Source organism: Harpegnathos saltator, unplaced genomic scaffold (genome assembly GCF_003227715.2).
Source record: "Harpegnathos saltator strain DR-91 unplaced genomic scaffold, Hsal_v8.6 scaffold33, whole genome shotgun sequence".
NCBI classification, from domain to species: Eukaryota; Metazoa; Arthropoda; class Insecta; order Hymenoptera; family Formicidae; genus Harpegnathos; species Harpegnathos saltator.
Genome location: NW_020230128.1, coordinates 279,761 through 294,998, shown reverse-complemented (window position 1 = coordinate 294,998; position 15,238 = coordinate 279,761). Strand labels below are relative to the sequence as shown.

At 36.1% G+C, this 15,238-nt stretch overlaps 2 protein-coding genes across 5 annotated transcripts; one reads left to right on the top strand and one right to left on the bottom strand.

The window, feature by feature from the left end:
* Positions 1-294: 294 nt before the first annotated feature.
* LOC105188193 (adenylate kinase isoenzyme 5) lies at positions 295-7,852 on the top strand. Of its 3 annotated transcripts, XM_025300150.1 has the most exons (13): positions 295-442; positions 819-940; positions 1,538-2,140; positions 3,964-4,131; positions 4,223-4,333; positions 4,692-4,834; positions 5,016-5,198; positions 5,298-5,420; positions 5,657-5,819; positions 6,109-6,377; positions 6,485-6,649; positions 6,818-7,103; positions 7,209-7,459. In XM_025300150.1, exons 3-13 carry the CDS (start codon positions 2,119-2,121, stop codon positions 7,457-7,459), a joined length of 1,884 nt encoding a protein of 627 aa, XP_025155935.1. In that variant the 5' UTR covers positions 295-442; positions 819-940; positions 1,538-2,118. The 3 variants fall into 3 exon arrangements, with proteins under 3 accessions (XP_025155935.1, XP_011147832.1, XP_025155936.1); XM_011149530.3 differs by having other exon boundaries at positions 295-940; positions 7,209-7,852; XM_025300151.1 differs by having other exon boundaries at positions 296-940; positions 1,538-1,924; positions 7,209-7,852.
* A 2,053-nt stretch (positions 7,853-9,905) lies between these two features.
* fwe (calcium channel flower) lies at positions 9,906-15,183 on the bottom strand. 2 transcript variants are annotated; one of them, XM_011149529.3, is made up of 6 exons: positions 15,008-15,174; positions 14,806-14,926; positions 14,297-14,504; positions 14,057-14,164; positions 13,332-13,494; positions 9,906-12,431 (listed from the first exon to the last, which is right to left on the bottom strand). In XM_011149529.3, the coding sequence occupies exons 1-5, from the start codon at positions 15,008-15,010 to the stop codon at positions 13,368-13,370; spliced, it is 567 nt and encodes a 188-aa protein (XP_011147831.1). In that variant the 5' UTR covers positions 15,011-15,174; the 3' UTR covers positions 9,906-12,431; positions 13,332-13,367. The 2 variants fall into 2 exon arrangements, with proteins under 2 accessions (XP_011147831.1, XP_011147830.1); XM_011149528.3 differs by lacking the exon at positions 13,332-13,494 and having other exon boundaries at positions 15,008-15,183.
* Positions 15,184-15,238: the final 55 nt, after the last annotated feature.

Sequence of the window (15,238 nt, the reverse complement as noted above, 5' to 3'; positions counted from 1 at the left end):
AGTGCGATTAATTCGTTTTATTTCGAGCGCGCTTCGCATTCTCAGCGGCCTCGCGCTATTTGCCCATCGAGCTCCCTTCGTGAACGGAGTCGAGCCGATAGAAACTTGACATTGAACCTGTACATTACGTCCCTACACGACACACGCACACGCACGCGGCTCCTCACTTACACACACGTACGCGCCCATTAATTCGACCGTATGCAAAGTACGTGTAGGGATACACGAGCACGAGTAGGAAATGAGCGCTTGCGCTGTATCCATGACAACATGTGGTTCTTACGACCTCTACTTGTTTCCAAGTAGGCAAACCATTATGGCATTGTCGTGCGAAAGCGTCGTAAGAAAGCTCGCCGTAAAAGCTCCGCTGTGAAAGCATCGTGACTCATACCGCTCTGTGCTGTCGCGCGACGTATCTTGTACTTCTGCTAGGTGAACTCAGGTGAACCGAAGCAAACTGTCGTTCGAGTGTTCACTTCCGCGCGGATACGGATTCGGATTTGGATTTGGTGTTGTCGGTGAAGTCGCATAAGTCACTTGTCGATCCTCGCGCTCACGTCGGCAAGACATAAGACGGAGAAGGCGAGAGAAAGAGAGAAAGAGGGAAAAAAAAGATCGATCTCGTTTATCTCGACTCTCCTATTTTGTTGAGTTTGTTTCAATACAATCGTACGTCGCACCTGCGAAGCAATTGGTGCTATATCGATTCGCCCTCGAAAAAGAATCGACAGAGAAATTTCACGACGCGTCTCTCCCCGTGTCAGCTCTCCCTACGCGTTGCGACCCCGATTTCAATCGCGTTTTATATATTTCTACAGTTCGTCCGGATGTAATTGGTGTTTCGGGTGAGATTCATCGACGGAAAAATCATCGATACCCGTACGATGCAGTGACTCGGCGGTGAACGGACTCAGTCGTGTCTTGAGAGTCATTGTGCAAGGTATATATCTTCATACTGACACCCGTAGGTAGAACAGAAAATCATGATGACATCAAAATGACGAGGAAATGACCGGATCATGATGAAAAAATGAGTTTTTCTCATCATCTTGATGTCATTTTGACGTCATCACAATTTTCTGTTCTGTCTGGGAACGGGTTATACGATGTATGTATTAGTTCGATTACACGGGAAGAAATCGGCGAAAGATAAAAAGGAGAGATCTCACGTGAAGAAGAAGTTCCGCTTCCAGCTGCTCGAGAAAGAATAATTTAACGAATCGTCTCGTTGACGTTTGACATTTTCTCTAAGATAATATCTCTGCCTGTTTCACTTCGTCGAGCTCGCAAAGCTTCAATGTTGCCCGACGGCTTTCCCCAATGTTAAAAAAATACGACACACACACACACATAGGCCCTCCTTTATCACTAAAAGTGACTCTAAAAGTGTCTTACAACCAATTAAGAGGCTTATAAGCTACTTTTATAGTCGCTTTTTATGATAAGTTCAAAATATGAGCTGTAAAATACGAAAGCGAAGGTGCTCATGTCGCTCCCAATTGATACATATTGACAAAGCGTGGCAATATATTTTCAGGTTGCTTGCTAGTCCATGTCGAGTTTCCACTCGAAGCAAGTACTCCCACGAGACAAAGGTGGACTTGACGAACAAATGAATTCAATCAGGATAAATCGTCGCGAGTAGATTTTTTTGAAACCCAGGCAACGTCGATGTGGACAGTGATCTTGCTGAGTTTTATCTTAAAGTGCCTATTGAAAAAATTACGTCGAATAGATCCGACGCGAATCAACACGTGGCAAGTACACACGCCTCCATCATTAGGACGTCGTTTCGTAGGAGAGAAGGTAAAATTTCACGGATAAAGTGAATCTTCCGAGGCATCTAAGCGGAAGGAAAGAAGCAACGCGATTCAAGACAGTACAAGCCCAATGTGGAATATCTGATGTCAAGCATCGTGCGAAGGTGATTGAGTGTGTGTGTGTGTGTGTGAGAGAGAAAGAGAGAGAGAGAGAGAGAGAGAGAGAGAACGTACGGTGATCTGTCGGGACTCACGGGGTAGAACTTGAGGTGTCGAGCAGCAAGGATGAGTTTGTCCGCTGGAAGCATGTGAAGTAAATGGCCGTGAAAAGATCGTGCCAGTCTTCGAACAACCTACTATGGGCATCTGCCTGGACACTGGTTAGTACATCGACCAGCAATCGATTCCTCTTCCTTTTCTCTCTCCTCCGATGTATATATGTTATATCTTATTGTTGTCGTCGATTTTCCACCGTCGAATCTGGCTCGCTTATTTGTAGACTGGTCTACCCAGGCAGAACAGAAAATCATGATAACGTCAAAATGACGAGGAGAACTCATTTTTTCATCATTTTATTTATTTCATAATTTATATTTTCGTTTGTTACATTTATATTTATCATATTTATTACCCGACTTTTCATAATTCATTTTATTTATTTCATAATTCATTTTCTCGTCATTTTAATGTCATCATGATTTTCTGTTCTGCCTAGGAAGCTATTACCGATCCTTCGAGGTCTTTTCATATAATAATTATTCATATATTTTCTCGAGGATAAAATCGCACAAATTATTTGTACATTTTAAGATAAGACTGCACAACCTTGGAAATTCGATATCGAAAGCCATGTTAAATGACTCGGCTCATCTATTATTCAAGAACAAATCAAAATTGTACCGTAGTCAATCATACCCGCGAAACAAGATACGCGAACGACGATCGCGATACGCGATCATTTATTTATATATCCTTATTATTTACGACTGCCAAACCCAGTTCTTTCTATTAAGCCGTGAACAGTCGGGTGATAAACACGATAAATATAAATGTAACAAAAATATAATAAATGTCGCGATATCCAACATGGAAATCTTCCTCTCTTTTTCTCTCTCTCTCTCTCTCTCTCTCTCTTTATTTCTTTTCTTTTCCTCCTTCTTCTTTTTTTCCGGTTGTTTTCGCTCAATGCAAGACGTGCAACGAGATATTTACGATTATCACGAGTACGTATCGCGATCGATATTGCAGAAGCGACATTATTGTACGACGACAGGTCTTTCCTTGCCATCGCGGTAGTAAACTTGTCGCGAAATATTGCACGATAGCGCGATTCAATTTGTCTTGTCGACTTCCAACTACTACTACTACTACTACTACTGCGATACTTATTACGTGGTCTGCTTCAATACGATGTTCTCAATAATAAGTAAATAAATTATGTTACGTAGCAATTTTTGACTCGCTACGAAGGTCATTAATATCTAAAGAATTGCAAATTCTCACGATTCAAAAGCAGACAGATATAACGCGATTCACACAGTAATTAATATAAATTAAGCGAACAATTTCAATGTAGCTTAATTAATAGCAATACACGTTAGTCTCTCCTGTGAATCACTTCGCTTCCATTCCGCACTTTTTTCGCCACTGAACCAAAGATGAGGCAATAATGCGTAATAATTGACCCAACGATTATTATTTCCATCGCGATCGCTTGCGATCACGTTCGTTCTTCATCAGACGATTTGCGATCATTCCAGATGCGATAATTAATTTTGACCAATGATTGAATGGTTTAATTCGTGTAATGTTTACTGCATTCTATTTAATTCCACACACTTCACGTGACAAATAACGTACACGTATAATAACACATGTTTTATGTATAGCCTTTCGATTTTGTGCAAAGTCGTCAGGTTGTAGTCACGCGATACAGCGGGATAAGAGAATCGTATATATAAACCAGTTCCACCGGTACAAATACCATTTAGCAGACAACAGTAAGCGATACAATACGTGAAATGAGCGAAATCGCGCGAAACAATAAACCTTTCAGCCAATTTCCTATCCGACGCAGAAACCTGAAGTGTCAAATCCGCTCTGTATTTTTACTTTATAAATTCGGTTTTCTTTTTCTCACATCTTTCCTCAAAAGTCTAAGTATAATAGGTTTATTATAAAATAACTAAGTGATTTGTTGCAGATCAGCAAAATGGATCGCAGGTGTTCGAGGAAGGCGATGCTCGTGCTACAGGAAGATGGCGAGGAGAAGCTGGTCTTTTGGCAACGCCGCCGGATGGACATTTTCCAAAGCAGAATGTCGGTCCAGTTAAATTTGAAATACCAAAAGTTCCCGTTATATTCGTACTTGGTCAGCGATATAATCAATCAACTTAATCATCGTATGCTTTACAAATTACTGATACGAAAGTCCTATTGTTATTTCTTTTTTTCTTTTTTAGGTGGTCCTGGCAGCGGCAAGGTGACATATTGCGACAATCTGATACAGGAGAAGAAGGGAATAACACACATCAACATGATGGATCTTCTTCAGCAGTATGCACTGGGAAACGGTACATACTTGATTTGTACACACATATGTGCAGTATCGTTACAACCATTTGCATGAACGTCACTGATGTAGAATTTGATTAAAGGAACACGCGACAACACGTGCACACAAAATAAACGTGGAATATTGTTCAGTATATGATTTCTAAGGATGCACCTTGCATTAGATACGTTCTTTCACACGTGGAATAGCTGTTTGTATTTTCATTTATTTGTTCAATCGAGATCGTACACGATGCATATCACATTCTGCGCTTGTCGCTTCTTAATTATCTACTTCTTTATAACGTTCACAACTTTATAAAACAACGTTATAAAACAACGTCATCAAATCTAAAATTCGTTAAACCTCAAACTTAGATATGCAAGATTTCGGGCAACTTAGTAGCAAGACCGTTACAGAAGTGCTCATGCTCGAGATAAAGATGTCCCCAGGAGCCAAAGTGTTTCTCATCAGCGGATACCCGCGAAATATGCGCGATGTAGTAGAATATGCCGAGAAAGTGAGTGTACCTTATATTTGTCCTTTCGATAAATTTTTCTCCCCGCTTTATCACCGCGTGATAATTAAGTCGATATCGCGAGATTGTTTTACACATTATTCTCATGTAAAGACACGTAAAGTACGTTATTATCAGATTATGACAGAGCGATTCACATAACAATGTTGTGTATAACTTGCAGATAAAGATTGTAAACGGCGTCATTCTCGTGTCCTGGAGGCAGGAAGTGCTGGAGAGACAAATTGATTTCGGGGCGCAACTCGGTCATGTTATCATCGGATTAGCCAGGATGGAGTTGCATAATTTTTATAGAAACGTTATGCCAGTTGCGGAATATTTCGATCAAAGTGGAATGTTGCTCGAGGTAAAGATATTTGCCGCCGATCAAATGCCCCAATAGTCCTCCTTATTAGTTATTCGTTATTAGTAATCGTACATTAATTGCACCGCATTTATCGTACAGGTAAACGGAGAGCGTAATCCGAGTGAAGTTTACGTTAGCTTTCGGGATGCCGTACTTAGAATTCTCGGGATGTCAAGCGGCGAAATTCAAGATCAAAATGTACCTCAGTCCTTGGAAGCCGAAGTAAGTGCGAGTCAAACTTGACTAAAACTTTTACATCGATACAAATTAGATGTAAGTAAATCAGATTTACCGATGAGCGTCTCTATCCGTAAAATAAAAGGCACTGAATCCTTATCCGCGAATTAAGCTGAATTTGTACCACCGACTATTCGTGGTAATGATCGTATGCATTTGAGAATGGCGTACAATTTGACACAGTTGTACATATTATTCATATTTCATCTATTTTGTCTCAGGTTGAAGTGGAGAGGAGAAAAGAATCAGTTTCAAGTTCTTCGCTAACGAAGCCACAAATCGTGCCGAGATCCGAGATAACACCACCTCCGGTGCCAATAAATGCATCGTCGAAAACCGCTGATAAGCCGAGGAAAGGACTGCCATCATTTATCTGGGTTATAGGTATATCCCATAATAAGGAAGTCTAGCGCAAGCTCAATCTTGTCAATCGCAAGATGAAAAAAAATTCCATTAAAATTCGGCAGAAAACAAATCGAGTTCACAGATCCGCGGATACATAGCCAATCCTACATTCAAAGTCAATCCGCGTATATAATATATATACTGGATGTACACGTGAAATCACGTGCGAAAAATTATGTTTTACATTCCCAAAGTTTCGCGTTCGCTTCACAAAGTATATTATCGTCGACATTTGTCGACATGTGATATATGCGACATATGATGCCAGGTGGACCGGGAAGTAACAAGGCGGCTCTCTGCGCTCAAGCTGTCCGCAACATGCCTGGTTGGCTACACGTGAGTATTGGAGGACTTTTAAGGACGATGGCGTCGTCGAACATGGTTGTGAACGAAGCTATCGTCTCGGGTGAAATGGTGCCGCACGATATCGTGATGCAACTTGTGGAGCAACAAATACTTTTAAATCGAGATTCAGATGGTATTGTCATGGACGGATATCCGAGGGATTTGAATCAAGTACAAGAATTCGAAGGCAAGGTGAGAAGACATTGACTGATTCTCTAATTTCATCTCGATTCTCGTTTTGTAACTTATCATTACTAAGCACGCGGTAAAAATAATTATCGTATTAATCGTGTTGACAGTTTGGGCAAGAACCACCACTAGTGTTACTCGACTGTTCCAAGTTGCAACTTGGAAGGGGGAGACTGGACGACAGTGTTTCGGCATTTAGAAAAAGATTGGAACTCTTTCGCGAGGTGTCTCTTCCTATGTTGAAGACACTAGATAGCGACAATCGGTTAATAATTGTACGTATAAATGAAATACTCTCTGCTCAAACTTCACTTACGAACAATGACAAGATAAGACCTAGTTGACCTAGAAATTAATTACAAGGTTTCATACTTGTAGCGACGTATGTGCTTTTAGCTTAGCTTAATTATCGATCACGAAAAGATAAATTTTCTTTCTCACAGGTTGATGGCGATACTGATGTGCCTACCGTGCAGCAGGATTTCGCCGCCGCATTATATCAATTGATGCGTCGGCAACGTCGTTCAGAAGAGGACGATCTGCGCAATACAAATTTTTCGACGACTAAAGGACACGATCAACACCCAAACGGGAAACATATTACGATGGATTATGAAAACGAGCGCGCGATACCTAACGGCGTTGCCAAACAGACGGTCAACGGCATGTCGAATTACGTTGAAAAACCGGTTGATGCGGCGAAAAATGTAAACGGAATCACTGCTCAAGGTAATTGTTTACTAATAAGCATACACATATAAATATATATATATACATAAATATAATAAAATATGTGTTTTTCTTTTTTTTATCTTATCTCTCTGCGCTACATAGGCGTAGGTACCATTTCTAACGGCGTGCTAAATAATATGAAGCATATTCAGCAAAATGGTCATATTCATCAAAACGGCATCGCGAATGGTACGGCACATATGCTGCAGAACGGTGTAGCACATTTAGCTAACGGTATCGTGCCGTCTGACAAAAATAAAGTCGCGCCAACGATGCGCAACTATTTGCCAAAGGATCCCATCAGGAAGATGTACAACGAGGTTGAGGGTTATCAGCAGAATCTTCACATGTGACGCGAGACTCGCCCGTTGGACGAGTCCTCGATATAGCTGAATGCTGAACGTGCATTTTTTACTCATTAACGTCGTGCGAACAATTCTTGTGAGACAACTATGTACTACGACAGACTTTACATTTTAATTATACCTGTATATAATCGGCGCTCGCGCGCACGCGTGTCTTTCAACGACTGTACTCAGGTACTGATGCATGGTGCCTTGAAACAAATACGACTTAAACAGTAGAATTAATAGGTAGATATCTACGTTCACTATAAAAACGCCAAACATGGAGTCGTCAACAGTATTTTCGATGACAAGATAATAATCATTAGGAAGTCTTATATACACACACACACACATACATACATACACAGACATACATACACACATCTATTCTAATAACTTATTTATATAAATATTTATCTCTCTTTCAATCTCCCGACGAATATTATATAACATCGAATTAAAATAATTATATTTAGCCAAGTTATATATATATAATCGTAACGATACAAAACGAGAATGCTGTTTCTAACAAATCGTTTGAGGTATTATTTCAAAGTATACAAGCGAGAAAAGGATAAAAGTACCTGATATGAAAATATCGAGATGGCCGAATAACTCGATCCGTTTTATAACTCAATCCGCGGGCGGATTTGTATGTAGTATCGTTAGTCATTAACAGATTTAAAGTAATTTATAATATTTTCACCATTGTGCTATTATAAGTCGTTGCATGTCACCATATATATCATTTATATTTTAGAAAAAAATGACAAGTGATTGATCAATGCTCTCCACGATTGTCGTACGAAATACGAATGCAAAAATTTTGACTAAAGTATCTTATTCATCTTTCATTTTCAGCCCCACCTACTTTTATTTCCATTGCAATCGAATGGATATCTTGTATATTTTTCTAGTTACTTGTAATAGTCGGTGATCTTGGAAGATGTAATTGATTTAATTTCCTTATTTTCTTTTCTATGTCATTTTATAGAAATCTCAACCTTATCTTATATTTGCCGTTTGCTTTCATAATATTGAAACTATATTGTTCGTTTGTGATCTTTCTTGATTTCGCAAAATACAAGAAATATCTTTTCATATATTATTAAGTTACCGCACTTACTTTTTACAATCGAATAGATTTCACGCTTAGGAAATAATTTTATCCAAAGATAATTTTTTGCGGAAACTAGCAAAATATATTTCTCACGTCGCTCTTATAAGAATAACTATAAGACATTATAAGAATTAAATCGGTCAAAATTTTTATCAAGGACTTGTTGAAAATTACAAGTTGAAACGAAATTAAAACAAAACTTGTCTAAAGAAAACATGGGAATTTGTTAACAGTAAATACTTTTTATTTTATCGAGTAGATAGCGAAAGAAAACATTTACGCATAATTTAGAAAAGAAAGGAAATTTTTAGATTTTATACAAATATACGATGCATATATATATATATACATGTGTACTATTGGCATATTATAAAGTTTATATTGGTATATTATAAAGTAATATAGCGACAAGTTTTCTTAGTTATTTATTATTTAGTCAAAACTAAAATTGGAAATAAATTACGTAATATAATATAAAAGAAAAAAAATGTTCGTTTTTCAGATATCGATTTGAAATAGACTACACACGGATAAATATACATAAGTGTGATAAATAATCATTATTCTATTCTGCTCGAATCACGATTAATTTTTATGTCATACAATAATTTTTATATCGTATAAAGCTATTCCTCATTCAAGATATTTGTTTCGTTATTTTTTTTACATAATAATTATTCATGCATACGGTGATTGAATTATATGTTAGGTTCAATGTTATACGTACTTCTATGAATTAGAACGCAATAAAAATAGAACAATAGAAATTTCGATAATCTATATCTTTAAAGCCTTTTCCTTATTTAATTTCCCAGCTCCATTTTTCTCCTAGAGAATTTTTTTAAATATATCCTTAAAGATTCAAAATTAGCTGTATTGTAGAAAACCACTCTGTCTTGATAATTAACATGTTGTAAAATTAAATTTTATGTGCATATACGTGTGTGCGGTATGTAAATTTATGCTGCGTATATAGATGATCAGAAGAGAGAGAAAACTTAATTTTTTTGATAAAGATGTCTGATATCAAAAATTAAGATATCACTATGAATGATTGCAAGTACAAACTTGTAGCAAAGTTTATCTTTTCACGGTAATATGAACAGTATTATTCACAGTAATATGAACAGTGAGATAATAGGAAAAAGAAGCTTCTTGGAACATAATGTGTTTAATCACAAGTATGTTTTATTTCATTATATTTCATTACATAGGCGGTCACACTTATAAATATAAAATAATCACAATTAAGAAGTTTCATAATGTAAGCTGGTAATACGATTACATATCTACTTACGACAATCACGCGTCCACATAGAATTTATTTAACAATCGTGACACAAGAACGTTTCACGAAGATCAAGTAAAAGTTGGATGATATAATGGGCATCCTATATAGTCTTTACCTCTTAAATAAATTAATCAAGATATAGGAATGTGTAGGAAGAAGATGATTTGGAGCACAGATTTAAATCTAAGACGAAATAAAACGGAAAAAAATGGAACAAATGCTCAGGGAATCATGATGATCGATTAAGAAGCACTCTTGGCACATTCAATATCAATAATTCAAAGAGCATAATACTAACGGAACAATACAAATCTAATATTTATACATGAGCAACCGAGTGCCATACAAGCTTTGTCCACAATTTCCAATATTTCTAATATTTGAGTGGATATACTTCCAAAGTGTCAACATTTTCATCATTTAAATAAAGAATTAACAATTTTTTTCGTACGCGCGCATGTATGTGTGTATGTTAGGCACCTGACAATACATGTGCTCATATATACAGGAAATAATGTAATCACAAGTAAATGCTTTATCCAAATATCCCTTGAGTAAATTGAATTTTATCTAAAGAAAGTTTTATCTTTAAGGAAAGATGAAAACTCTGACTGGGCGTTTTCCATTTTTGACCTGAAACAAAAGATTCTTTATACATGTATCGTTAAGAATTAGAACATAGATCCAGAGACACCTTCTTTCTGTCTCAAAAATGATTAAATATACAGTTTATAGTCTTCATAGCTGCAAGTATATCTATAAGACATTTTAATAGTTTGCTTTCAAGTGTACATACATTACTTAAGCAAGATTTCTTGTCTTTAAAGTCTTTCATTTGCCGCAAAGTATCTTCTGTAAGAAATCATAAATATTAGAGAAATGATATCCAGCCAATTTTTCTTAAAGAAACACAAACCTGTCATTTGTTAACGCACGAACTACCAACAGTATCTCAATATTTTCGCGAAAAGAATCTTACTAGCAAAAAAACATATTATTTAAATTAAATATACATATGAGATACATGTGATATGAACCTTTGATATGTAAGAATGTGCCAATAGAAAAAATCATTAAATCTCTCTGCCATATCGCACGCAAACAAGTCATCTATGGGTGCACGCGTAGTGTCTATCTTTGACAGAAGCGCATTTAGGAAATGCTATATTATTTTGTTTTATCTTAACTTTAAGGTATAAGATAACATAAAGTATTTAGATTTTAGAAGAACATAACGTCAGAGTATCCAAATTGTTGAATCGTCAAAAACAAACAGCCAATAATTGAAACAAATAATTTACACTGCATATATATTACGTGATTTTATTACATTGCCAACATGTAATAATGTAATTAAATTTGTAGCGCTTTATGCGCTACATATTTACGCGCGCACCACACATGCATACATACACACACGCGCGCACGCACGCACGCACACTTACTTACGTATGTACGCACACATATAATAAATCTTATACAATGCAATCTGTAATATTATTTAAATGTGTACACATAAAATACTATTTCGAAACACATTTAAATTTTACGCATATAGTTTATTTGGCAGAGAGAAACTTGTCTATATGTATGGAAGTAACATGATACATGATAAAAAGATTACAAAACTTCCCTACTTTCAAGACATTCTAAATGTACGATTTGTTCTATAATTTAGATGCGAAATGTTCGCAGATGTTCAAGACTATCCGATTCATTTACAAGTGTTAAGTAAACGTATTTAACTGATTCGCAAGAGAAAACAATCATATTCAGAATGAAACGTTCCGTCATTACATCAAAATGAGTCAAATTACGATTTATAATTTTGTTGTTGTTCCGTTTGTTGAGAACGGTATATCTTACGATATACTGTGGACAAAAAGGGCCATGAATAACTAGGCCCATGAACAACATCATTTTCTATGACAGTCTTTGACTTTGGCATTATTTTAAACAAAGTAATAAATTTCCCTATATACTGTCTGTTCATAATATATCCTTTTTCATTGTTTTCTCCCTCTCTTTCACCCTCTCTCTCTCTATACACATTTGGTACATAATCGCAAAGTATAACAAACACATGTAACTTTTATCAATCAACTGGAACATTGTACAAAAGAAAGTAGAAAGCAAAACTAAAAAGCTTAGGTATTCAGGTATTCAGCATTCACAGTATACCGAGAATTTCTCTCTAAATCACATCATGTTTAAATCTATATATCGATAATAGGATTTCTATTTGTCACTGTCCCAAAGATTCGATACACCTCTCGTGAAATTACTATTGTGATACATTAGAATTACGATACGCGTCAATGTCATAGCTAAAATGAAACGAAGCATGTTCGTGGGCTCAGCTACTGATCATTTAAACCGATTAGCACTCAACGTCATTCGCACAAAATATTAGATCGCTCGTTCAATTAATTCCTAACGATCAAACGATACTACCTGGGGTACTGCTAAGACCGATTGGCTGAGTATTTTCAACTAGTGTGGACCGCATGCTCGACGACTGAGCTTGAGTATCCATTGCCGTTGTTCTCATTTCGCCAAAAGGTGCCCTAAAGTATGATACCGTGTTAGTTTCATCAGAAATACTCGTCAGATCTTCCTTCTATTAATAACACTATCCGATAATTAATCCCATACATATATATGTGTAGATGTGTAGATTGATAAAAAGACAGATAGATATTTTGTTTGTTCTAACATAATATTTTTCTTTTTTTATCAATATACACAGTAGTATCAATACACATAATATTTTTTTCCTTTCTACAATACTGATGCAAATTAATATTAAATGTTTCATTCGTAATCAGCCGTGAAAGATGATTTTGTCGCAATCATCTAATTTACCCACTGAAACTTAGTCACTGCAGTGATAAAATATGAATATAAGCGTATAACGAAACAAGGCATATAAATGATTAAATGAATATATCCTAACTTGACATATGTTGAATCGCACATACACATACATACACACACGTATGATAGGAAATTATCGATACATTATTTACAAATTATAAAACATCATTTTACCTATTGATGTATAAACAAGAAAACATGTTCACAGGAATGAAAGTTATGTGTTTAAGCTCAACACATAACAAGAGCACAGACGATACAAGACTATGTCGAAATCGACGCGATAACGAGAAATTAATTATGAAACATTATTAAAAGTGATAACGTTGCAACACATGCGTTGTAATATCTGAAATAATGGAGCACTCATGAAAGCTCAAGAATGAATAGTGCAACATGCTGATTTATAGATGCAACATGCTAATTTAAAGATAGATTTTGGGAGAATGACAATATCAAGGTAACGGAAAAGAGATATATTGTCATTGACTCAAGGAAAAGTTACGATAAAGCATTGTAAGGCGTTGTTTAGATATGCAATAGTAAGAAAATTAAAATTTTACATATATATTATGTATATATATTATTGCCTGGTTAGTGAAGTGGTGCAATGAGTGTTTGATGATTTATGTAGGCCTCCAGACGTCGGGATCCTCCATGAGAGTGGTATGGTGATCTGTGGTAGGAGGCACTGTACCCTGTGGAGAACCCACGCCCGACGACGTCATGCCTGCCGGGTCGGGCCTAGACCCTCTGTTGTTATGTTGCAAATTAGTAAACTCTCAAAAATTGTAACACGAACACGACGAAAACGTTCTTTTGTATAACGTGACATATCTCATAAGACATATATTGTTGCAAAATATTTTATGTGGATACTTAGAAAATAACATATTTTTCATCGTGATGATTACAAAGGAAAAAACCAAATGGAGATCTTACAAATCACTCATTATCCTCCCGTTTAACATAAAACATGTAAAACTCCTTTATGAAATATTTCCCCCACAAACCAAAGCACAACAGCATTAAAATACAAAGACAAACACAATACAAAAGGATTCTTTCACCTCAAAGCAAACAAAGTGTGTATTAAACCATATTGAAAAGCAACACATGTTACCTGGTTTAACAAAAGTTAAATGCAATGTCAATGCCAAGTTATATGATAAACGTCTCATTAATAGAAAAGTGAAACATAAAAAAAAAACAATCAGTTCACAACAGCATGTTTAGAAAAATCCAGTATATTCATTTTATGTATATGATAAATTATATCTTATCTAAGTTTCCTTTAGAGAATTGTGTCACTTACTTTTTACCAAGGGACATCAATCCATATATTATACCCGTTGTAAATATTAATCCGCTACCAAATATACTACTCATCCCTGGACATAGGAAGACTGCTGGTAATGCTATTCTGAATTGGTAAACACGAAAGAAAATATTGAAATTTATCTGAATGATTATATCCTATCAAGGATATAGAAATTATAATTTTGTAAATTTTGTAAATTATAAAGAAAAATATTAAGAAAGAGAAGTCTCTTACAGACAATAAGCAGCTGCTCTATTCCAATATGGCTTTTTCTCTACCCAGTCACTTAAATTCTGTACAAAGTCGATGAACAAACAGCAGCAAGGTGCTTCAATCATCACGACCAAGAAACCAGCTATCATTTGCCACATGCCGCTGATTAAACAGTCAATATGACCAAAAAGTATAGATGCACAGTTCCAAGCTCCGAGAAATATTGCAACTGCAAAGGTAAAAAATTCCTGCATAAAAATTGCTTGTCTACTTTTTTGAGAGATCATTGTTTGATGGAAAAGGAGGGGGAGAAGATATGAGGAAGATCATTGTTTTTACACCTCACATCGTAAAACTATACACAATAACGCACACTAATCATAATAATGATACAATATACAAAAAATGGAAATTAAATTTTGCCAAAAAGAAAAGACCCCAAAAAGAGAGATTTAAGAGATTTATAAAGATTTTTATCGCACAAATAGTATCAAGTAATAATATATTACGACATGCAATCGTAAACTTACTTATACTGCCTACGGTACCAAGCCCACGACCTGCGTATTTCATCCACCAAGGTACATCATCCTTGGCAACAGGGTCCTGTCCAGGCTTTTGCATGATCGATGCTATTTTTTCACCGAACGACTGGAAACACACATGTACGATGTTACAAGCGGAGATATCATTTTTTTACGCCATGGATCAAAATATTTAATAATATATTACCATTTTCGATGTATATTATTATCTTCTTATTCGTCAGCTGAGAATGCTGACAGCACAGTTGGATATCTGTTGATGCACGAAAAATCGACCCGCTAGTTTTGCATCCACGATCACAAGGGTGCGCTGTAAAAAGCCCAAGAGAAAGGGGACCAGAGAAAGGAAGCAGAGGAGTTAAAATCACGTTAAACAATTAAGCATAACGTATATGTAGAGAGAAACCTGAAAGCGGCA